General features: G+C 42.1%; 1 protein-coding gene across 2 annotated transcripts; it reads right to left on the reverse strand.

Annotated features, from left to right (window-relative positions):
* Positions 1 to 761: 761 nt before the first annotated feature.
* Positions 762 to 15,231, reverse strand: LOC112846297 (uncharacterized). 2 transcript variants are annotated; one of them, XM_025905750.1, is made up of 3 exons: positions 14,780 to 15,231; positions 13,676 to 14,602; positions 762 to 7,916 (listed from the first exon to the last, which is right to left on the reverse strand). In XM_025905750.1, exon 3 carries the CDS (start codon positions 7,870 to 7,872, stop codon positions 4,444 to 4,446), a length of 3,429 nt encoding a protein of 1,142 aa, XP_025761535.1. In that variant the 5' UTR covers positions 7,873 to 7,916; positions 13,676 to 14,602; positions 14,780 to 15,231; the 3' UTR covers positions 762 to 4,443. The 2 variants fall into 2 exon arrangements, 1 of the variants encoding a protein (XP_025761535.1); XR_003219200.1 differs by lacking the exons at positions 13,676 to 14,602; positions 14,780 to 15,231 and having other exon boundaries at positions 763 to 1,198; positions 1,376 to 7,958.
* Positions 15,232 to 24,109: the final 8,878 nt, after the last annotated feature.

Consider the following 24,109-nt stretch of genomic DNA (forward strand, 5'->3'; position numbering starts at 1 on the left):
GCCTTTTGGTTAAACTGTCAGCCAGGAATTTGCAGTTTTAAATTTATATATAGCTTTAATGCACATAAAGAACTGCTGCTTGTTTAAGTGTTGTTATTTGTTGCACTAGTAAAGTCGTGGAGTCGTGAAGTAAAGTATTTTGTCTCGCATAAATTATATTGTCATATATATTGTGATAAATATTGTTGCCCTGACCTAATTAAAATCATTACAAAGAAAAACATTTCTGAAAAAAAATGAAGCTAACATGGTTCAAACTTGAGTAAGCGGATCAAATGGATTTATTACTTTTATATGTAGAGTAACATAAATTCTCAGATTAGTTTTCAGGTTCACAGAAATGTTGTTTGATTATATTTTCTGTGTTTTTAACGTGTCTGTAATGTTTGTGTAGCACCCAACTCAAGTAGCTCAGAATTAACCCTCGGTTAAGGTGGTGTTAGTACTATGAGCGGGGCCCTGGGTACATTACTTAATTTTACTGGTAAACAGGAGAAACAATAACTAACCAGTTTTAACCTTAGTACTTAGAAATCTTAATGTTGGCGGTGCCTCCACTTAGTGAAAATAATGAGTTCTGTTTAATCTTCACCAAGAATAATGAATTTATCTAACATGTTAAACCTCTTTTTTACCTTTTTAGTAACCCTTATCACTTATAAACTCTGTAAATAATAATTATGACACACACAAACTTTAAATTCAAATTGTAAGATTTAGTCAAAATAAAATATGATTTAAATAAATAAAAATACAATATTCCAAGTTCTTAAGTCTTTCCTTACAATTCAATTGAATGTTTGTTTTTCTCTTCACAATTCACAGTCAATGTTTTAGAAACAACACATTTATCCAAAATATTCCCATTGAGTTCAGTTCAAAATTTGTAACCTTTGTGAGCTCATTCACTGAAACCGTTGCAGGCCTGATCGTTGCTCGGGCTCGTTGGACCAGAAAACACACAAATGGCCGCTTCACTTGATAAACAAGCAAAAACAAAACGCACGTGCTCAGGTCTACTCACAAATCCTTTGGCCTAAGTGCAGGGCAAGCTGAGGGGCAGGCTCGGTTGACCATGCGGCCTCCACTCGGCAACGTGGTCAGAACTAGCGGTATACCCGGGCTGCTGAGTACACTGGGACAAACACACGGAAATCCTATCCACAGCAGAAGGGTCCAGAGAATTCCTCTCGGTCCACTGTGCATTAGAAATTACTATTTAGTTCCATAGAGTAATCTGTAGCTTACATACTCGGCATACATAGCTATTACTGGCGCTAAAATGCTACCATGCTAACTCGAGATTAGCATCATACATTTTTAGTACTTATACATTCCGTTTAAGCTCAATGCTAACTCCACATTCAGTACTCACTCATCACAGGGTAAAACAGTCCATAACAGGAACGTAGACTCTGCATCCACGGCTATTGTTTTGACTATTCTCCTTTGACTATTAGCTCTGATACACAACCTCCTCCAGTAACGTGCTGCTGCCGACTCTCACTAGCTTAGTTAGTGTTTTTTCCTTCCGCCTCACTTAGATCCTGCCTCCCCTACATCTGATTGGACAATAGGTTTACATCAACCAATGGGATAAAAGAAAATACAAGATTGACAACCCAAAATGAACTTGTAAAACAACTTGAAGCAATACAGAGTTTTCCTTGTTTCACATTAGATAACAACCTTTGGATTTCTTGTAACTTATAACTCCATGAACACTTAAATTATGATTGACTTCTATTTATTGTGATTTTAAACACATTTTTAACCATTTGAACTCTTTTTTTTGTCTTTTAAACACATATGAAATATTTACAATAAAGTCTCTACATGACAATATTTATATCCTTTTAACCTGTAGAGTCTAAAATAGATATTTGAGACCAGGCTACACCCTCCCCGTCTAAAACATTTAGATGTCCTCATCTAACGCAGGATTTTAGACTTAGGCTCAGAGTAGTGCCTTGGGTGTTTAGAGTGTTTTACATGATGGTTTTTATCTCTGGTGCTACTGAGGTTCAACTGTATAACCATGCCTTGGTGTACAATAGTCACAGGTTCCTCAGACTGCGTTCCAGGTTTGTCATAGGTCAAACGGATTACTGGTTTCACCTCTCGCTTTGACTTTCGAGTTTTAGGTCTTGTGGGAGTCCTCAACTCCATCTCGGTGTCTGCAGCCGTATCACTGGTATCTCCTTCCACATTTGATGGCTGGCATTCCTCTTCATGGGAACTTTCAGAAGGTCCTTCCTCCAATTCCGGTTCACTTTCAGATGAGGGGGAATTATCAGATAGAAGAGGTTCTGTGTTAGGTCTGTCGGGTCTGACTTCATGTCTCTGAATATGGTCACTGGTAATGGTGGGGTACTTGTAGACATATTCGTTCTCAGATTCGGAGTCTGGCAAGACATCAGATAATCGAGCTTCTTGGTCCCGTATCTGACGTCTGCTGGCATGACGTCGTCTGGTAACTGGTGTTCTTACTCTTTCAGGTGAAACTGAGTTATCTGCGATTCTGACAAGATAACCGATTGGTAGCAGATGGTCTCTGTGTAGAGTTTTGACACCTCCAGATCCTTGCTCCGGTTTTACCTTGTACACAGGTAGGTTTGGCAGTTGTGCGATGACAATGTAAGGTATTGACTTCCATCGGTCTTGCAGTTTGTGTTTATCGGTAAGGCCAACATTTCTTATCAGGACTCTGTCTCCTTCTTGTAACGGCTGGTCTCTTACTCTTTGGTCATAACGTGACTTGTTCCTCAAATGGTTCTTTGTTGCATTCTCGGTAGCTAGATGGTATGCTTGTTTGAGTTCTTTTCTCATTTTGTCGACGTACTGCAGGTGAGTCATCTCCGCATCATCTTCAAAAACAGCACCAAAACAAATGTCAATGGGTAATCTGGCATTACGTCCAAACATTAAATAGTATGGCGAATATCCAGTAGACTCATTTTTTGAGCAGTTATAGGCATGTACTAACTGGCTGATGTGCTGACTCCAGTTTTGTTTCTGTACATTTTCAAGAGTTCCAAGCATTGATAGCAAGGTTCTGTTGAAACGTTCTGGCTGAGCATCTCCTTGCGGATGATAGGGTGAAGTACGTGATTTTCGAATACCTAGCATAGACAAGAGCTCTTTGATAAGGCGGCTTTCAAAGTCTCGACCTTGATCTGAGTGTATCCGGGCAGGTAATCCGTAATGCACAAAGTATTTTTCCCATAATACTTTTGCAACTGTGACTGACTTTTGGTCTTTTGTAGGGAATGCTTGGGCGTACCTTGTGTAATGATCGGTCACTACTAATACATTAGCAACTCCTTTGTTATCTGGTTCAATCTGAAGAAAGTCAATACAGACTAGATCTAAAGGACCTTTGCTAGTGATTTGACTGAGTGGAGACGACCATTGTGGGAGAGTTTTGCGAGAGACACAACGTCCACACGTTTTGATATACTGGTCCACATCAGCATTCATGCGTGGCCAATAGAAACGGTCTTTGAGGAGTTCTGTTGTCTTCTCGACTCCTAGATGTCCACAGTCATCATGTAGTGATCTCATTACACTTGTTCTGTATCGGTCTGGTAAAACCAGTTGTTTGTGAACTGTGCCATTAGCCAGTTTTCTCTGTCGATATAGTATTTTGTCTCTCAGTTCAAGTTTCCTGCTCTCACGACTTAACAAAGACATGTCAGGTGGTGAATTTTTGGATGTGATAAGTTGCTTTCCAGTTTGGATGGCTTGTTTGACTGGTCCAATGACTGGGTCAAGATCTTGAGCAACTTGTAAGTCTGTAAGAGTCAACTGATCTTCCAAAGTTGCTTTTAGGCTTACTGGAAGGACATAAGCTTCTGGAATCACGGATGTAGGAACTCCCAGTTGGTCTACTAGCCTGACAGGGGACTTAGTAGCTTCATAGATAGATTCCTTTTTACAGATGGCTTTTATGGCAGACTGTGGAACATCTGTCCATTCAGTGTCATTGGTGTGTTGTCGGGACAATAGATCTGCGTCTATGTTGTGACGACCAGGACGATATTGGATGTTGAAATCGTACGTGGCTAAAGCTGCAAGCCAACGATGTCCAACAGCATTTAGCTTTGCAGTTGTCAACACGTAGGTTAGAGGATTGTTGTCTGTTCTAACCGTGAACTTAGCTCCATAAAGATAGTCATGAAATTTATCCACGACTGCCCACTTTAGTGCTAAGAACTCAAGTTGATGGACCGGATAGTTTCGTTCTGAGTCACTGATCTTTCGGCTAGCAAAAGCAACAGGCTTAAGGCCCTCAGGATACTCTTGATTGAGCACGGCACCTAAACCGTTCAGGCTAGCGTCCACATGTAGGACATAAGGTTTGGTGGAGTCTGCAAATGCCAAAACAGGGGCATTGGTCAGACATTCAATGATTTTTCTGAATGCGTCTTGACAGGAGTGGTCTCATCGCTCTTTGAACGGCTCAGAAGGTTTGAGGTAGGTTTTGGTTGGGTCTCTTGTTTGAGCTCGCTTGTTTTTCTGAGTAGGTGGATAACCTTTGGTAAGCTCAGTTAATGGGCGGACAATGCTTGAATAATTTGCAATAAATCTGCGATAATACCCACAGAAACCAAGGAATGAGCGACGGGATTTCAGATCTGTTGGCTCAGGCCAGTTCCTGACAACCTCTACTTTTTCGGGATCGGTGGCTATACCATCCTTTGAGACAATATGACCAACATATTTCACTTGGGACTGACAGAACTGACATTTGTCAAGTGACACTTTCAGACCAAACTCCTCAAGGCGATCTAAGACTTTAAGGAGACGTTGCTCATGCTCTTCGAGTGTTCTACCAAAGACGATTATGTCATCGAGGTACACTAGGACTTGGAGAAGGTGCATATCACCCACTGCCTTCTCCATGAGCCGCTGAAAAGTGGCTGGGGCTCCTGTGATGCCTTGTGGCATTCGTTCAAATTGGTAGAACCCCAGGGGGCAGATAAATGCAGTCTTTTCCTTATCTTGCTCGGACATGGCAATTTGGTAGTACCCACTCCTAAGATTGAGGACGGAGAACCATTTGCTGCCTGTAAGACAATCTAAGGCATCATCAATACGAGGGATGGTATACTGGTCGGGGATCGTACGACTGTTCAAAGTTCTGTAGTCGATGCAGATTCTGATGGAGCCATTCTTTTTTCGCACTACAACAATAGGTGATGCGAATGGGCTTCGAGACTCTTTGATAATGCCTGCAGCTAACAACTGCTGTAGGTGTTGTCGTACATCATCAATATCAGCCGGAGCTAAACGACGTGAACGCTCTCTGAAGGGGGTAGAGTTGCTAAGGCGGATGTTATGTTCTACGTCTTTAGCTAATCCAACATCCCATTCATCTAGAGAGAACACATTACGTCTCTGAGCTAGCTTTTGCTGTAGTCTTTTCTTCCACTCTGTCGGAGCAGGAGAGTCACCAAAATCAAAGAGTCCGGGAGCTACGGTACTAGCTTCAGGTTCTAACACTTTAGGGTCGGTGACTACGTCCACTGCATGCATCTCGGCAATAACTGTGCCGACTTGAATAGAGGTAGGTTTCTCTGACTCATTCTGTAATAGGACGATGAAACTGTTCTCATCCATGTCACTTTCACGGAGAACACCTGGCTGGACCAACACGCCGGATGGGAGTTGGGGCATGGCAGGTGCTTCAACCAAAACAACATCTTGGGGTTTAGTTCTTTTCTGCTCTACTTTACACGTGGCATAACATTTTTTTCCGGGAGCAATGGTAAGTGGCCCTGGACCTTGCCATTTCACTTGCCCTATAGGATCGTCAGCTGCATGGGACGTTAAGGACTGAGTTTGGATCTTATCATAAACTGCCTGTATCCTCATGGAGCTGACTTTGTTCTCACTACCGCTATCTCTGCACAGCTGAAATAGGCGGCTGAACAGAAAAGCGTTGGTACCAACCACTACAGGGGTTTCATGACCTTGTGGGGGCTCAGGACAGACGAGAGCGAGGACGTTAAGAGGACCCTTGACACCTGCTACATCCTCAGGGAACTCTATCTCTACTACTACATACCCATGGTAGGGATAGGACTCAGCAGATAGGCCCCAGATGGCTAGATTGGAAATGGGCTGTATAGGGACTGTTGGTATGTTGGCTCTATACCAATCCTCAAAGATAATGGTCACTGTTGACCCTGAATCCATAAGACCATGGCATGAGATGTTATTGACCTTAATAGGAGCTATGGATGATGGACCAATAAGACCTTCCGGTATGTTGACACTTTGAGTTGGAACATTGGTAGTATTAACTCGAGCAACACACTGATCTTGAGCGTCTGTACTTTGCCCATGTGGGCTTCCATGCACTTGATGAATAAGCTTTTTGATCACCTTTTGAGCATTTTCCGGAGCTGTACATTTGTTTGCAAAATGGCCATTTTCTCCACATCTGTAGCAGAAATTATCTGATTCTTTACTACTCTTTGGCTTAAAGGTAGATGATTTTGGACTGAAGTCTGCTTTGAACTTAGAATAGTGGCCTCTCTCTTTTGCATAATGTTGTGGCTTTACTGACATTACACTTAACTGTGTTTTCAGCTCTTTGACTTCTTTTCTTAACTGTTGCACTTCGTTGCTTGTGTCTGTTTTCTCTTTTTTCTTTTCTCTGGACGTCTTTTTGTGACTTGACTCTGTAGAATGAGACTGCTTGTTGAGCTCTTTCAGCTTTTCTTTTAGCTCTTGAATTTCGGACTGAAAATCATGTTGCTGACAGTCTTTGGAGTCTGTTTCACTTGTTACTTGCACTGCATGCACATGCTGTCTCTGTGCTGGTTTTTTGAGTTTTTGTCTTGCAGCTTCACGCTCCTCTTCTTCTCGAATTTCTTTCAGTAGGCTTAAAAATGTTGGAGGATCACTTCGCTTATCTCTTAGACCTAGCTGAAGCAGCATGAAGTCTGACTCAGTGGCACCTTTAATGAGTTGCTCTAGCCTTGCTTTGTTGACTTCATCCACTTGTAGGCCTCCTTTCTGCACTACCTTGTTCAGTGATCTTTCCAGTCTCAGTAAGAAGTTAGACAAGCACTCACCTTGTCTTTGATGCATAGCTCTGAATGTGAGATACAATTCCTCTCCGGATTCTGAGGTTCCAAAGGTACTTTCCAATGCCTGTATGTAGTCCATATGGTTTGCCATAGGATTAGACATGCGTACTGCTTGAATGATCTCCAACGCTGGCCCTTTGAGACTCTCAATAATCCTTCTGCGTTTCTCCTTATCTGAGCACTCATACTCATCAGTCATGAACTTTACTTGTTCTAACCAGCTGTCCAAATTGTCTTCACCAGGTGGAGTAGGGTGGACTCCAGAGAAGATTCTAAAACGCCGGTATAAATTGCTTTCATTTGGCTTGGACTGCAAAACATCACCTACCGCCCGAATGATTGACTCAGGGTTGCCGTTCCACGAGGTGCTAGGATCACATAGTCTTTTAACATCCTCCAATGTTTTGCCTTCATCACGTAGAAATCTGTCCAACTTCTCGGTGAATACATCGGAGTTTGTTTCTTGTTCTGCAACAACTATTTTCCATTTACTTCCTTCTTTAAAGGAGATCACCTCTGGCGGAACTTTGGTAGGATCGACTTCTTCACGGCATTCACATAACATGGTCAGGGTTTGATTATTGGCATCAAACATTTTTCCTCTTACTCTTACCTTGCCCAAGGTTTTTACTTGTTCGAGTGATTGTTCTACTGTGGATATTTCCTCCTCTTCAGGCACTCCAATAACTAAAATGGCATGTGCCTGATCAAGCCCTTCACCTCTGCACCAATTTGCAAGATTTGGTTGTGAAACATTACTTTCAGTGGCCATAGTTTTAACAAGTTACTTTACGTAGGGGGAAGAAAAGAAATTAATTGTGTGGATGCCCTAAAAGGGCTTCCACACTATTGTTTTCCTGTTTCTCTTTATTATGTGTGCCTATGCCAAGAGGCACACATATTACTATTCGTCGGATTTATTATTCTTATTATTATTATTCTCCATCTTCCGCCTAAATTTCGGCACGTATCACGCCCCGCAGTTTTGAGACAAGCTTCATATATGTTACCTCATTTTGTGCGGCCGGATCTGGAATGGTGTGCTATGACTTTTGGTGTTTATGAATTTTATAGTTTTTTAAATATTAATATTTTAGTGAAAATTTTCCCGCGCTCCTCTGCCAAACAGTTTTGACATTAAGATTACATATGTTAGATCATTTTGTGCGGCTGGAGCTGGACTATTATGTTGTGACTTTTGGTGTTTATGACTTTTATAGTTTTTTAAATATTAATATTTTAGTACAAATTTAGGCCAATTCATCTTTTGGCGCCAAATAAACAGACTTCATTTGTGGTGTCTTGGCTCTCTCTAGTGGTATACCGGGAGTAGTACAGCCGAAAAGATTTATCCTTGTGTTGAAAACTCCATATCCCACAATTCATAGCACGCCTCTACAGAGTGAACAATGGCGGCCACCACTTCGTTTTATATGTCTTTTATTCGTGTTTCTAGGTCACAAAATAAACTTTTAAGATATTTTCAGGCGAGAATGTAGGTGTGTAAACTTCAAATATCTGCTTGTTTTATCAAGACATCCCATATTTAGCGACAGTGCTCTGACTACGTCGGTCCTGCCTGACAGCTAGCCGGCTACCTAGCTGGCTACCTAGCTAGCTGCCGCACTTGGCTGCAAATGGATAGCGAGGGGACTCTCTCTGTCGTTTCACCTCCCTGGTCTCTCGCAAATGCTCGCACAGAATCGGAGTTACAGCTGGATGTGGAAAAAATAACTGAGTTGTTTGGTGGTGCTATAACGCGGAGCTACAACAGTGGGCAGCTATCCACCGGTGTATGACAGAAAGGACATGCCGCGACCGCCGATCGACCGGTGTTTGCTAACGCGGAGGTCAATCGTGGATCAGGGAAAGCGAAGGCAGGAGCGTGAGGTGAACTGAATTTCAGGTAAGAAGTTATGACCTGCACTCTATTTGGGTCAGATATAAACCGAGTTTAGGTGTAGTTTATTTAGCAGCAGTTCTCTTATGTGTTGCTGATAGCCGGCTAGCTAGCTAGTGCCGCTAGCATAGTTAGCTAGCACCGCTAGCGACCCTTCGTGAAAAAGCACCCAGGCTTGGCTTATATTGAGGCGGGTGAAACTCGTGTCAGCACCCGGTCGCTCGCCGACAGTATGTGTTTTAGCTGGACTTATTTTTCGTTTATATGGACCGATGATTTATTTATTTATTCATTTTAGTAACGGTATAAACAGTGAAAGGTGGTGGATTGGCCAGATGTAAACTTCAAATATCTGCTCGTGTTACCAAGACATCCCATATTAGCTCTGATGTTTTCGGTGCCTGCAAAGAGCTAGACAGGTAGCTAGCTAACCCGAGCTGGCTGTCTTTTTGACTCAGGGTCATAGCTGGACTTATTTTTCGTTTTTATGAGCCGATGAGGGTTTTTTTTAGTAACGGTACAAACAGTGAAAGGCGGTGGATTGTCCAGATGCTGGTCGATGTGGAAAAAATAACTGAGTTGTTTGGTAGTCGCTGACGCGGAGCTACAACCGAGGGCAGCTATCCACCGGTGTGTGTCAGAAAGAACATGCGGGGAACGAGGCGGCGAGGCGACCGCCGATCGACCGGTGGTAGATCGTGGATCAGGGAAACCGAAGGCAGGAGAAGCAGGCGGCTGCCGGTCGGAGCGTGAGGTGAACTGAATTTCAGGTAAGAAGTTATGACCTGCACTCTATTTGGGTCAGATATAAACCGAGTTTAGGTGTAGTTTATTTTCGTTGTGCTGACTTTTTACAATCAGTTATAATAACTCGTACTGCGTGGTAGCTAGCACGATGGAGTTTCTATACAGCTGTGTGCGCGCTAAGTTACTGATGTTGAACTTTATGACAGCCTCCCCTGTCATTCTCTCGCCTGTTCAAACTTCAGTCATGAAACTGATCAATGATCGGCTTTTCTCTCTTGTTTGTTTATCGCGCTAAACAACAGCAGCACGTTTAAGCTTGATCAGCTGTTGTTAGAATTCATTTGATTTTAATTTCTAGTATCAGCTGATGTTTGCTGGAGCCACAGCTGTAGAAGCGGCTGGTCGAAACCAGGAGATGACCTTACTGAATCATCAGAGCTGAACTGGTGATGGAGAAACAGGTTTACCTTTTTTTTAGGTGACATGAATGAGTTGAAGGGAAGTTATGAACTGTTTCTGAGAGAAATAAACACCAAGCTCCTTTTTTTATTTAGCTGACAGCTGGTAACTGTGCAGGGGCGGATCTAGCAAAGCTTTTGCCAGGGGGCCAGGTAGGGCATTAACAGAGAAAGGTGGACACAAAGATATACTTTTCTTTCTTACTCTCATACAGGGAGTGCAGAATTATTAGGCAAGTTGTATTTTTGAGGAATAATTTTATTATTGAACAACAACCATGTTCTCAATGAACCCAAAAAACACATTAATATCAAAGCTGAATGTTTTCGGAAGTAGTTTTTAGTTTGTGTTTAGTTTTAGCTATTTTAGGGGGATATCTGTGTGTGCAGGTGACTATTACTGTGCATAATTATTAGGCAACTTAACAAAAAAAAAATATATACCCATTTCAATGATTTATTTTTACCAGTGAAACCAATATAACATCTCCACATTCACAAATATACATTTCTGACATTCAAAAACAAAACAAAAACAAATCAGCGACCAATATAGCCACCTTTCTTTGCAAGGACGCTCAAAAGCCTGCCATCCATGGATTCTGTCAGTGTTTTGATCTGTTCACCATCAACATTGCGTGCAGCAGCAACCACAGCCTCCCAGACACTGTTCAGAGAGGTGTACTGTTTTCCCTCCTTGTAAATCTCACATTTGATGATGGACCACAGGTTCTCAATGGGGTTCAGATCAGGTGAACAAGGAGGCCATGTCATTAGTTTTTCTTCTTTTAAACCCTTTCTTGCCAGCCACGCTGTGGAGTACTTGGACGCGTGTGATGGAGCATTGTCCTGCATGAAAATCATGTTTTTCTTGAAGGATGCAGACTTCTTCCTGTACCACTGCTTGAAGAAGGTGTCTTCCAGAAACTGGCAGTAGGACTGGGAGTTGAGCTTGACTCCATCCTCAACCCGAAAAGGCCCCACAAGCTCATCTTTGATGATACCAGCCCAAACCAGTACTCCACCTCCACCTTGCTGGCGTCTGAGTGGGACTGGAGCTCTCTGCCCTTTACCAATCCAGCCACGGGCCCATCCATCTGGCCCATCAAGACTCACTCTCATTTCATCAGTCCATAAAACCTTAGAAAAATCAGTCTTGAGATATTTCTTGGCCCAGTCTTGACGTTTCAGCTTGTGTGTCTTGTTCAGTGGTGGTCGTCTTTCAGCCTTTCTTACCTTGGCCATGTCTCTGAGTATTGCACACCTTGTGCTTTTGGGCACTCCAGTGATGTTGCAGCTCTGAAATATGGCCAAACTGGTGGCAAGTGGCATCTTGGCAGCTGCACGCTTGACTTTTCTCAGTTCATGGGCAGTTATTTTGCGCCTTGGTTTTTCCACACGCTTCTTGCGACCCTGTTGACTATTTTGAATGAAACGCTTGATTGTTCGATGATCACGCTTCAGAAGCTTTGCAATTTTAAGACTGCTGCATGCCTCTGCAAGATATCTCACTATTTTTGACTTTTCTGAGCCTGTCAAGTCCTTCTTTTGACCCATTTTGCCAAAGGAAAGGAAGTTGCCTAATAATTATGCACACCTGATATAGGGTGTTGATGTCATTAGACCATACCCCTTCTCATTACAGAGATGCACATCACCTAATATGCTTAATTGGTAGTAGGCTTTCGAGCCTATACAGCTTGGAGTAAGACAACATGCATGAAGGGGATGATGTGGACAAAATACTCATTTGCCTAATAATTCTGCACTCCCTGTATAAAATATTTAGCTTTTATTAAATAGTTATCTGAATCTTACAACCAAAGTTTGTATAATAATACACAAGATTGGCTGTAGACCATTGTTCATCATTCAGAACACTGTGTAAAAATAACAAAAAACAAAAAGTGAATGCAAAAGTGCATAAATATTTATTTTACGTGTTTGATATGTGTGGCGGGGCGTGGTCTGCAGTGCCGCTGCAGGGGAGGTGGACCCACCTGAGGGGCATCTGCAATCACACCTCTCGGGCGTAGTCTGTGCTCTCTCGGCTGTTTTTTGGGTGTGTGTCGGGCTGTGAGTTGAAAAGCTACAGCTGGCTGGGAGGGTACACCAACCATGTGTGAAAAGTGGTCCATAACGTACTGGTTCAAAGTGTGTTCATGCAAACATTGTCGGGGTCTGCCGTGGTACAGAGGGACTTCTGCTTATGAACCTGTGTGCACAGCGTCTGCAAATCGGGGCTGTACAAAGTGACCTCATCTTTACCCAAAACTGTAAGCTGTCATCTGTGAGGCGCGAGCGGTGTTTGTTTTTACCATAATTCATGGTGGAAAATGGCTGCTCTTCTGAGTTTTGCTGTCTGTAGCCGTATGAATGGAAAACTACACAGATTAGCAGCGGCATAGGCACACATAAAATTTCTTCTGAAATTTTCGCTTTCTAGTTCTTTATTATTCTTGGGGTTTCCGTACGTTTTTTGCCGCTTAACTACTCCCTCAGTTTTCAGCCGATTTTCTCAGTTCAAACTTTAAAAAATTCTGCTCTTTCTGCTAATGTTTGCTATGACTTTTGGTGCTCATAACTTCTATACTTTTTGAGATATTGAATTTTTTTTGCAATATTTTTTGCCCATTTCTGCCATATTATCAGTGGCCTCACTGATTTTCTTTGCCGGGAAGACCTGTGTTTTAGCTCAGTGAGATGAGCATCCGTTCTCAGACTGGGAGGCCGGGGTTCAAATCCCGCTTATGGCAACATTTCTTTTTGTTAACAGTTAAACTTTTTTAACTCAATTTCAGCTTTTTCACCCCTTTTCAGCAAAATTTTCAGTTTTTTCACCACTTTTCAGCACAAATCCCAGCTTTTTCTGCTGTTTTCAGCAAAAACCTCTTTTCAGCAGAATTCTGAAAAGAGTTCTGCAGAAGTCTTTTCAGCAGAAATTCTGCTGATTAAACTCTTTTCAGCAGAATTTTCACTTCTTTTCAGCCCAAATTCTGCTTATTCACCTCTTCTGCAAAATTTTCAGCCTTTTCACCTCTTATTAGCACAAATCTCAGCTGTTTTCAGAAAAAACACTTTTGAGCAAAAAATTCTGCTTATTCATGTCTTTTCAGCGCAACTTTCTGCTTCTTTACCTCTTTTCAGCAGAAATTCTGCTGATTCACCTCTTTTCTGGAAAATTTTCATCCTTTTCGCCTCTTATCAGCACAATTCTGCGCAGCTTCTGCTCATTTCAGCAGAATTGTCCGTCTCTCCACTTTTTCTTTGTCAGAGTGAGTTTAGCTCAGTGAGATGAGTGGCTGCCTTGAGACCAGAAGGGCCAGGTTCGAATCCTGCTCAGGGTGACGTTTTCTTTTTCACCACCGTACAACTTTTTGCAACTTTTCATCTTTTTCAGCTTTTCAGCAGACAGCTTCAGCATTAAGGCATCCACACAGCATTTTCGCAGGAAATGCAAATTTTTCTAGTTGAAATTACTTTTTAGGACCAGTGTTACTCTTAGTTACTTTTAAGGTTACAGCAGATTTAGTAATAACTTAAAATTGACATAAAACAACAAAACAATCCCAGCAGTGCCTCCAAATGTGTAGCACCCAACTCAAGTAGCTCAGAATTAACCCTCGGTTAAGGTGGTGTTAGTACTATGAGCGGCGCCCTGGGTACATTACTTAATTTTACTGGTAAACAGGAGAAACAATAACTAACCAGTTTTAACCTTAGTACTTAGAAATCTTAATGTTGGCGGTGCCTCCACTTAGTGAAAATAATGAGTTCTGTTTAATCTTCACCAAGAATAATGAATTTATCTAACATGTTAAACCTCTTTTTTACCTTTTTAGTAACCCTTATCACTTATAAACTCTGTAAATAATAATTATGACACACACAAACTTTAAATTCAAATTGTAAGATTTAGTCAAAATAAAATATGATTTAAATAAATAAAAATACAATATTCCAAGTTCTTAAGTGTTTCCTTACAATTCAATTGAATGTTTGTTTTTCTCTTCACAATTCACAGTCAATGTTTTAGAAACAACACATTTATCCAAAATATTCCCATTGAGTTCAGTTCAAAATTTGTAACCTTTGTGAGCTCATTCACTGAAACCGTTGCAGGCCTGATCGTTGCTCGGGCTCGTTGGACCAGAAAACACACAAATGGCCGCTTCACTTGATAAACAAGCAAAAACAAAACGCACGTGCTCAGGTCTACTCACAAATCCTTTGGCCTAAGTGCAGGGCAAGCTGAGGGGCAGGCTCGGTTGACCATGCGGCCTCCACTCGGCAACGTGGTCAGAACTAGCGGTATACCCGGGCTGCTGAGTACACTGGGACAAACACACGGAAATCCTATCCACAGCAGAAGGGTCCAGAGAATTCCTCTCGGTCCACTGTGCATTAGAAATTACTATTTAGTTCCATAGAGTAATCTGTAGCTTACATACTCGGCATACATAGCTATTACTGGCGCTAAAATGCTACCATGCTAACTCGCGATTAGCATCATACATTTTTAGTACTTATACATAACGTTTAAGCTCAATGCTAACTCCACATTCAGTACTCACTCATCACAGGGTAAAACAGTCCATAACAGGAACGTAGACTCTGCATCCACGGCTATTGTTTTGACTATTCTCCTTTGACTATTAGCTCTGATACACAACCTCCTCCAGTAACGTGCTGCTGCCGACTCTCACTAGCTTAGTTAGTGTTTTTTCCTTCCGCCTCACTTAGATCCCGCCTCCCCTACATCTGATTGGACAATAGGTTTACATCAACCAATGGGATAAAAGAAAATACAAGACTGACAACCCAAAATGAACTTGTAAAACAACTTGAAGCAATACAGAGTTTTCCTTGTTTCACATTAGATAACAACCTTTGGATTTCTTGTAACTTATAACTCCATGAACACTTAAATTATGATTGACTTCTATTTATTGTGATTTTAAACACATTTTTAACCATTTGAACTCTTTTTTTTTGTCTTTTAAACACATATGAAATATTTACAATAAAGTCTCTACATGACAATATTTATATCCTTTTAACCTGTAGAGTCTAAAATAGATATTTGAGACCAGGCTACATTTGTTATATGCTTGTAAAAGCATATAACAAACATTATTACATTATTATAATATTTCATTAAGAATATTCTGATAGCCACAGAGGGACGTTACCACACATATGCAAGCGCACAGGTTACTTTATAATGCTGATCCAACAGAGAATATCAGACAACCATCAACCATCATCAACGTTCTCTGTTGAATGGACAGGAAAGTGTAGCAGAGCTCAGAATAGCTTCCAACCACAAACACTTATTTCTAGGGATGGGTACCGGTATCTGGGGCCATGATGGCACCGGCTCTGACATAAACGGTAGTAACCAGACTGAAAAGCAGCGCAAGTTTCGGTGCTTTATTTGGGTGCTTTTTTCCCCTGAGATGTCATACACTTTGGATTCTAGCCAATCATTTTACCTTTGCAAGCGTAGTAGGCGGGGCCAGATACGTACATTCTGCAGATTAAAAATGCCCAAGGCGAAGTGATCAAAAGTCTGGCTGTAATTCACAGCAAAAGATGCAAACTCAGCAGCCTGCAACAAGTGCTTTAAGCTGATACTGTGATACTGTCAAAGGAGGTAACACCTCGAATCTGATGAAGCACCTGGCGATGAATAGAGTTTTTTAAAAGCCGAGAAATGCGCTGTATTTGATAGCTTGCTGCGAGACCTCACACCGTGCACATCTGCTGGTGTGGTGCCTGTTATCGGACCCGGAGTTAGCAACATCCCCCAAAAAACCGGAAGAGGAGAGTCCTGGCCCCTAGCCCTGCCAGTGTAGCACAAATGATGACGGATGATGATGGCAACAGCAGCCGTTCTTCTCTGCTTGAGTAGCTTAATGTTGTCTGTGTGTAATTTATGTTGAGTAGGCTAACCACGTTATTACATTAATGCATGTAAGGTGAACTAGCAAACAGAGTCGTAGTTACATGCGGCTGTCTTCTTGTTTGATGGCAGATACTCCCTTCACCCTGGCCAAAAAGGCTAAAATGACCAAAGAAAAAAGAGGGAAACAGCTAAACATGAGAGGTTTTTGGACAAAGTTAGTGTTTTTTCCATTGTTTAAGCCAGTGCTTCCCAAACTTTTTTTGCCAGGCCCCCCTTTTTTAGAAGAAAAATGTTCACGCCCCCCCACCACCTAACCCCCCCCGCAGAAACACATCCTCCAAACACACACACCCATATTTTGTTTACAAACTCCATTGCGGTTTATTTCACACCTCAAACATTTAGTAAACAATTAAGCAAATACAAGTAAACGGCAATAAATTACAGGTAGTAATAAAATATACTACTAACTCTTTTACGCTACGTCCACACCTACACGGGTATTTTTGAAAACGCAGCTGTTTCTATGCGTTTGGGCTTTTCGTCAACACGTAAACGGCGTTGCGATTCACCGAAAACGGAGATTATTTAAAACTCCGTTTTTGCGTTCACGTGTGGACGAGGATTATGCAATGTCAAAGGTATGTGCCTCCTTTTCACGTCACGCTGTGCGCCACGTTATTGTTTACATGAGATGAATTGCAGAATGGCAGATAGTCAGATTAACAGTATTTTGTCTCTATCTGCAGGTTTTACATGCTTACATATACACATGCAGTTACTGTCCCTCCATTTAGAAAGGCAGAGGCGTCACAGTGTAATTATTTTACGTGTAGTTGTTTTTTTTTCCTGTGTAATAATATTCAACATTGCTGTCAATACATTTTTCAAAAAATGTCTCTCTGTGCAAAATGGGTTCAAAAACAAAAACAGCTGTGGGATACTGTTTGTCCGTGATTTGAACCGGGGACAAATTACGGCAGGATCAGCCTGATATTATTTGTATCCCACTGTAACTTTACTGATAAAGAGCTAACATGTCCAAAATGTCAGGAGTAGTTAGTTATTACAAGAAGTGTTTGTGAACTAAAAATCAAGAATGTGGGATCCTGTTTGTCCGTGATTTGGAGAGCCCAGCGCGTGCTCCCGACGCAGGGAAACTAATTTTGCAGGGGAGACCTACCTTGGCACTTGTGCAGGTGAAGCCAAAGGGAAGATATGCTTGACCATATTTTCCTGTTTTTGGCTTGGAAGGAAGTTGGTTTGGAAACATATTTGGCGATGCTCATCTCCTGCTTTGCGTTTATGTGGGAGCCCCGTCAAACACCTGTCCACAGTGTCCAAGCGCTCTTCTCTTTTTTTTTTCTTTTCATACCGCGCCCCCCTGCAATGGCTCTGCGCCCCCCTAGGGGGCGGGCCCCACACTTTGGGAACCTCTGGTTTAAGCACTGCTTCCAACCAAGAGTGATACCATATATGCCCTATAGCTGCAGAAAAGGCTAACATTGTTGTCAAAGGAGTTTGCGAAGAAAAGCGTCTGGACTTCTTTAAGTTGCTTGAAGACGCTTCTTCAGTTCAGAACTGAAGAAGCTTCTCGGATGAGAGGTGAAACGTCTTCAAGCAACTTAAAGAAGTCCAGACGCTTTTCTTCGCAAACTCCTTTGACTACGATGACCTGGATGACTGAGAACCTTCACAAACATTGTTGTCTTTTTACAAAAAAACAGTTAAACATGAGAGGTTTTTGGACCAATTGTGTGTTCTCCATTCTTTAAGCACTGGTTCGAGCACCGTTTAAGCACCGGCACCGTTTCAAAAGTACCGGTTTGGTACTGGTATCGGATAAAACCGAAACAATACCCATTCCTACTTATTTCTATACTTTGTTACCATTTATTTAGTTGTCTCTGCTGTCTTAGAGAAACAAACTGAGTTTTAAGAATTGAAAAACAAAAACCCTTTTGTCTTTGATTCTAAACACTTAAGCCTTGCTTCTGTCAGTCTGCCCCAGGGCAGCTGTGGCTACAACTGTAGCTTGCCTCCACCAGTGTGTGAATGTGTGTGTGAATGGGTGGATGACTGGGTATGTAAAGCGCTTTGGGGTCCTTAGGCGGGGCTAGTAAAAGCGCTATACAAATACAGGCCATTTACCATTTACCATTTACCATTTAAAGGTTTACTGTCAGAGTTCATTAGATATTTTCTTAAGAATTTGGACGTCATCACATAACTAATTAAAAGCCTGATTTATAAGTCTTTTTAGTAAATTCAAAGAAACTAAAGCTGAATCAGATCTGCTTTTTTAACTTCAGTTCAGCTGTTTGCTAGGATTACTGTTCAGTCAAAAATGCTATCTTGAAAGCCTAAATGTGCAGAACGTCTGGTGTCCTGGTGCAGCCACAACAACCTGGTGCTGAATGCCCAGAAGACAGTGGAGATTATTGTGGACTTCAGGAAGCACACAGCCACACTCCCCCCCATCATCCTGACTGACACCCTCACAGTGTTGGGGAGTAACGGAATACATGTACCGCCGTTACGTATTTAGAATACAAAATATGAGTAACTGTATTCCGTTACAGTTACCGTTTAAAAAGGTGGTATTCAGAATACAGTTACTTTGTTGAAATAAATGGATTACACGGCGGTACTTTCCTGTTTCATATTGTCGCGGGTCAGGACTGTTTGGGTTTGTTTGACAGCTACGTAATGTTGTTCCAGGCGGCAGCGTTACGGTTGCCATGGTTACAGGGTGACGCGCTCTCTCTCTGCGTGTTTCCTGGGTGAGAGAGCGCTTTTTTGTTGTTGTTGTTAAGCTAAAAGGCAGAATGCTACAGGCATGGCCCTAAAGAATGTAGCCTCATGGGCAGTGTAGTCCGTGCTGCAGCGAGAATGGACTACCATACACGTTATGTGTCTGTGAGCGAGGGAGGGAGAGAAAGGAAAAGTCCGAGCTGTCACGGAGCAAAAACGGGAGCTGGAAGCATGTAAATATAATAATAACCACAGCAGCCAAGAAGAGTGCCTGACCAGCCCATTTGTAAGTAAGCTATTAAGACTGAACTGTACACTGTGTTCGTGTAAATAAGTTCCGTTGGAGCAGCCTTTCAACGCCTCTCTCTGTCTCTGGCAAGCAAAGTTGACCCAGACAACAAAGTAAAGCTAGTTTTCGGCTACCAGCCCGACACGGAACCCACCGTATTAGCCAGACGTCCCTTTACTACGGTTCGGAGCCGCGGACCTTCAGTAACAGTAATAAATCACAGCAATAGTACATTCACGTAGTTGTAAACAGCATGATAATATATTAAGTAATCCAAAGTATTCAGAATACGTTACTCTCATTGAGTAACGTAACGGAATACGTTACAGAATACATTTTGGGGCATGTATTCAGTATTCTGTAATGGAATACATTTTAAAAGTAACCTTCCCAACACTGCACCCTCATCACCTCTGTGGACTCATTCCGCTTCCTGGGTACCACCATCACTCAGGACCTAAAGTGGGAGCCCACCATCACCTCCGTCATAAAGAAAGCCCAGCAGAGGATGTACTTCCTGAGGCAGCTGAAGAAATTCAACCTGCCAACACGGACGATGATGCAATTCTACACTGCAATCATTGAGTCCATCCTCACCTCCTCCATCACCGTGTGGTACGCTGGAGCCACCATCAGGGACAAACAGAGACTGCAGCGTGTTGTGCGCTCTGCTGAGAAGGTGATTGGCTGCAGACTCCCATCTCTGCAGGACCTGTACACCTCAAGGACACTGGGGCGTGCAGCTCGGATCACAGCTGACCCTTCTCACCCTGGACACAGTCTGTTTGACCTGCTCCCCTCAGGCATTCATTCGCACCACAACCTCTCGCCATAAGAACAGTTTCTTCCCCTCTGCTGTTGGACTCATGAACAATATCCATATGACTCTTCCCACCACTAACACATGACCCTACACTGTGTTCACTGCATCATTCCATGTTTGGCACTGATCACCACCTGCACTCATGTATATATATATCTACTTAGCACTTTTAATTCTTTAATTCTTATTTTTATGTCTATTTAAACGTTATATGACAGTATGTTTGCACTAAGTACCGCAGCAATTTCCTAATGTTGTAAACCTGCTCAACATTTGGCAATAAAACCCTTTCTGATTCTGATTCTGATGCTGATAAAGGTATCGCCAAATGAAGAAAACAACAAGAGAAAAGAAAAGAAAACAGTTTGAAGAACAAACAAAAACATATCTGATCATTCAGAATCAGAAAGGGTTTATTGCCAAATTCATATGCACAGTCAGCTCTGATGCAGTTCAATGCTCGATGGATTCTTAAAATGTGACTCATCACTGTGTTGAAGGTTTGAAAATGATTAAGCACAGAGCAGCCTGCTTCAGCAGGGACAGACAGGATGAGGACAATTACAGCCTGTTCTCATGCTGTTCACTCATAGTCCCAGGGGTATTAGAAGCTGTGCCAAGTGAAGTGAGGTGAAGGTACTGAAGGCAGTTTTTACATGTGTTCATGCAGAAACAGGAGGAAAGAAGTACAGGGACAGATTTAGACAGGGTGATTACAGTGAAGCTGTTCCGTCACAAGATGTTTTTTCATGAAGGACTGATGTGTGACTCCTCGAACAATAAGTTTTTTCAAAACACCTAAACTGGAGGCCATGGCCTTCCCTGTGCAGTTTCCTACAGGCCAAAACACACTTGATGAAAAAAGGCTGATCAAAGTATCCCCCAGTGGGTATTTCAAATCAAGACTTTTCTGCATTGATGATCGTTTTTGCCAAAGACACAAACTATTTGTGCTTTGCACAGTTTGTGACTGAAATACACTTGGCTACTTCCAGCATGACAATGCAGTTAAGAAAGGCAAAGCCTTTGACCAGAGATGGGAGAAAAATAACCTCAGGCATGTTACAAGATAAACATGAGGTGGAGAAACTGGTGCGAAATAAAGATGCAGTGAGATTCATGCAGCCTCTGAGAGGAACCCCAGCCTGTTGGGAGAAAACAACAAGAGATCTTTTTGCCATGATCAGACAGTTGGGAACTCTCACGTTCTTTTGCACATTTTCAGCTGCTGAAATGCGCTGGCCTGAAGTGATTGAGGCAATAACAAGGCAGCAAGGTGAACAAGTGAATTTTGAAGGACTCGACTGGTCAGCAAAGTGTGACATCCTGAGAAGCAATCCTGTCACAACAATGCGCATGTTTGACAAGAGAGTTGAAGCATTATTCAGAGATTTACTCTTATCTCCCGCAGAGCCACTTGGCAAAGTCATTGACTACTTTTACAGAGTCGAGTTTCAGCACAGAGGAAGCCCACACATACACTGCCTCCTGTGGGTAGAAGGTGCTCCTGTGTTTGAGGATGATGATGATCAAACTGTTGTTGATTTTATAAACAAATACATCACAGCTCAGCTGCCTGATCCACATAAACGACCTGAACTGTACAAGAAAGTAACAGAAGTGCAAAAACACAGTAAGAACCACACAAAGACGTGCTTTAGGAGTTTAAGCTCCGGGTGCCGTTTTGGTTTTCCCAAACCACCCTGCAATGAGACAATGATCACAAGACCCAGTGAGGATGATGAACTGGAGGTAGAAACCGCAAAGAACAAGCTCAGACCACTGAACCAGCTGCTGAATGAACCTGAAACTGCTTCCATGAGTTTAGAGCAGCTCTTGGCTCGATGCAAGTTGACGCATGCAGAATAAGAGAGATACCTGAATAAAATGAACACAAGGAGTACGATCATACTAAAGCGTGATCCAAAAGACTCTTGGATAAACGGCTATAATCCACATCTGCTTAAAGCCTGGAACAGTAATATCGACATAAGCTTTGTTCTAGATGCTTTCGGCGCTGCAAATTATTTAATGAAATATATATCAAAAAAAGAGGGCGGGCTATCTGAGTACCTGAAAACTGTCATTGAGAACTCCCATAAGGACAGTGTAAATGAGTGCGATGAAATGAGAGCCGTCATGCAGGCATATTCAAAGAAGCGAGAGATCAGTTCGCAGGAGTGTGTTGCTCGTGCATGTGGTCTTCACATGAAGCAATGTTCACGTGCTGTAATATTCATACCACTGATGATAATCCTGTGAAAATGAGTCGTCTCCTGACAGTTCTGGAGCATTTTCAGATGATCACTCTGACTGAGATTATGCGTCAGAAAGATGATGTTGTCTTTGCTGAGATGCTGAACAGAATTCGTGTGAAAGGAAAGTTGGATGAGCTTTGCGAAGCAGATAGAGATTTGTTGTCACAGGCCATAACTGAACCAGCCCTTTGTCCGACTGATGCGTTGCACATTTTTGCAACTAATAAAGAAGTGGATGCACACAACTCTGCAACACTGGCTCTGCTCCTTACTCATATCATTGACATCCATGCAGATGATTATAGAAAAGATCCTAGAACTGGCAGAATGGCACTTCAAGACAGACCATTGAAAGGAGGTAAAAACGAGTTACCAGACACACTGAAAGTTGCAGAAGGAGCTCATGTCATGCTCACCAGAAACATTGACATACAAAATGGTTTGGTTAATGGAGCTTTTGGAAAACTACTTAGAGTAGTTTACTCTGAAAACCACCAACACATCATCAAGCTTGGACTTAAAATGGATAATGAGACATCTGGAAAGAATAACTGCACACCAGCAGATGACATGGTGTACATTGTGAGAGTAGCAGAGAATCTGAAGCAGAAAGGAGTGGTACGAAGACAGTTCCCAGTGAAGCTGGCCTTTGCATGTACAATACATAAGGTACAGGGTATGACAACCACATCAGCTGTTGTCTCTCTTAAGAGCATTTTTGAGCCCGGCATGGCCTACGTAGCTGTCAGTAGAGTGACGTCTCTCAGTGGACTGTATCTTCTTGATATGGAGGAGAAAAAAATATTCACCAACCCAGAAATCACTGCAGCGCTTGAGAACATGAGACAAGCCAACCTTGATGACATGATGCCTCTTCTACACGTGAGACAAACACTGAGCAGGTCAGATGTTTTTGTCATTGTTCATCATAATACAGAGGGACTGCCAGCTCTCATTAATGACATCAAGAGTCACCATGAATTGTGTCTAGCAGATGTTTTGTGCCTAACAGAAACACACCTGCGGGGCTCTTTTGTCGCAGAGTCTCCACTTGGAAAATTACAATTTGTTCAAACGCAACAGACACCTGTCCTACACAAACTTTCCCCAGATGGCAAACAGAAGTGGTGGTGGAGTTGCTGTTTATGTGAAAAGTGACATTCAAGTGCATGAAAAACAGTACATCCATAATGTAACTGACCTTGAATTTCTGGCTTTAAAGGTTGAAGCACCAGTCAGTGCGCTGATTGCAGTTGTATACAGACCTCCAGACTACTCTTTGAGACCATTCCTGAAAAACCTGGTAAGCCTATTAGACTCATTAGAGATCATGGACTGTCATCCCATCATAGTTTGTGGTGATTTTAATGATAATGTTTTATCCAGTGCAAACAAACCAATCATGGAGCTGTTTGAGTCTAGGGGATACGCACAGGTCATCACTGACCCTACCACAGAGAAGAACACACTGCTTGACCTCATTTTCATTTCTCAGCCAGAGCGATGTCTCCATTCTGGAGTCATGAAGACCTACCATAGTTACCATGACCCTGTATACTGTGTATTGTCCTGTGATGATTCATGATCTAGATCTTTGAATACAGTAAGTAATTTTTATATTTCTGAATGACTTAAGAAAGTAGAGCGATATTTAAAAGTTGACTTAAGAAAAAACACCCTGCATTGCAGTATAATGTTTGAATTCTTTTACATAAAATACAATTAAATGAATTAAGTAATGATATCAGTAAAATATGACAATTTTATTTATTACAGAAAATCTAAAAATCAGTAATCTATGAATGTCAGAAAAATCAAATATACCAGTTTAAAACGAACCGTGCAGGCATATCCTCTCTGCAGCCAGGCTTC

The sequence above is a fragment of the Oreochromis niloticus genome, linkage group LG3 (assembly GCF_001858045.2).
Source record: "Oreochromis niloticus isolate F11D_XX linkage group LG3, O_niloticus_UMD_NMBU, whole genome shotgun sequence".
NCBI lineage: Eukaryota > Metazoa > Chordata > Actinopteri > Cichliformes > Cichlidae > Oreochromis > Oreochromis niloticus.

Excerpts from the sequence above, each read along its gene's own strand:
- LOC112846297 (XM_025905750.1), bottom strand. The coding sequence starts at position 7,872 with ATGGCCACTGAAAGTAATGTTTCACAACCAAATCTTGCAAATTGGTGC.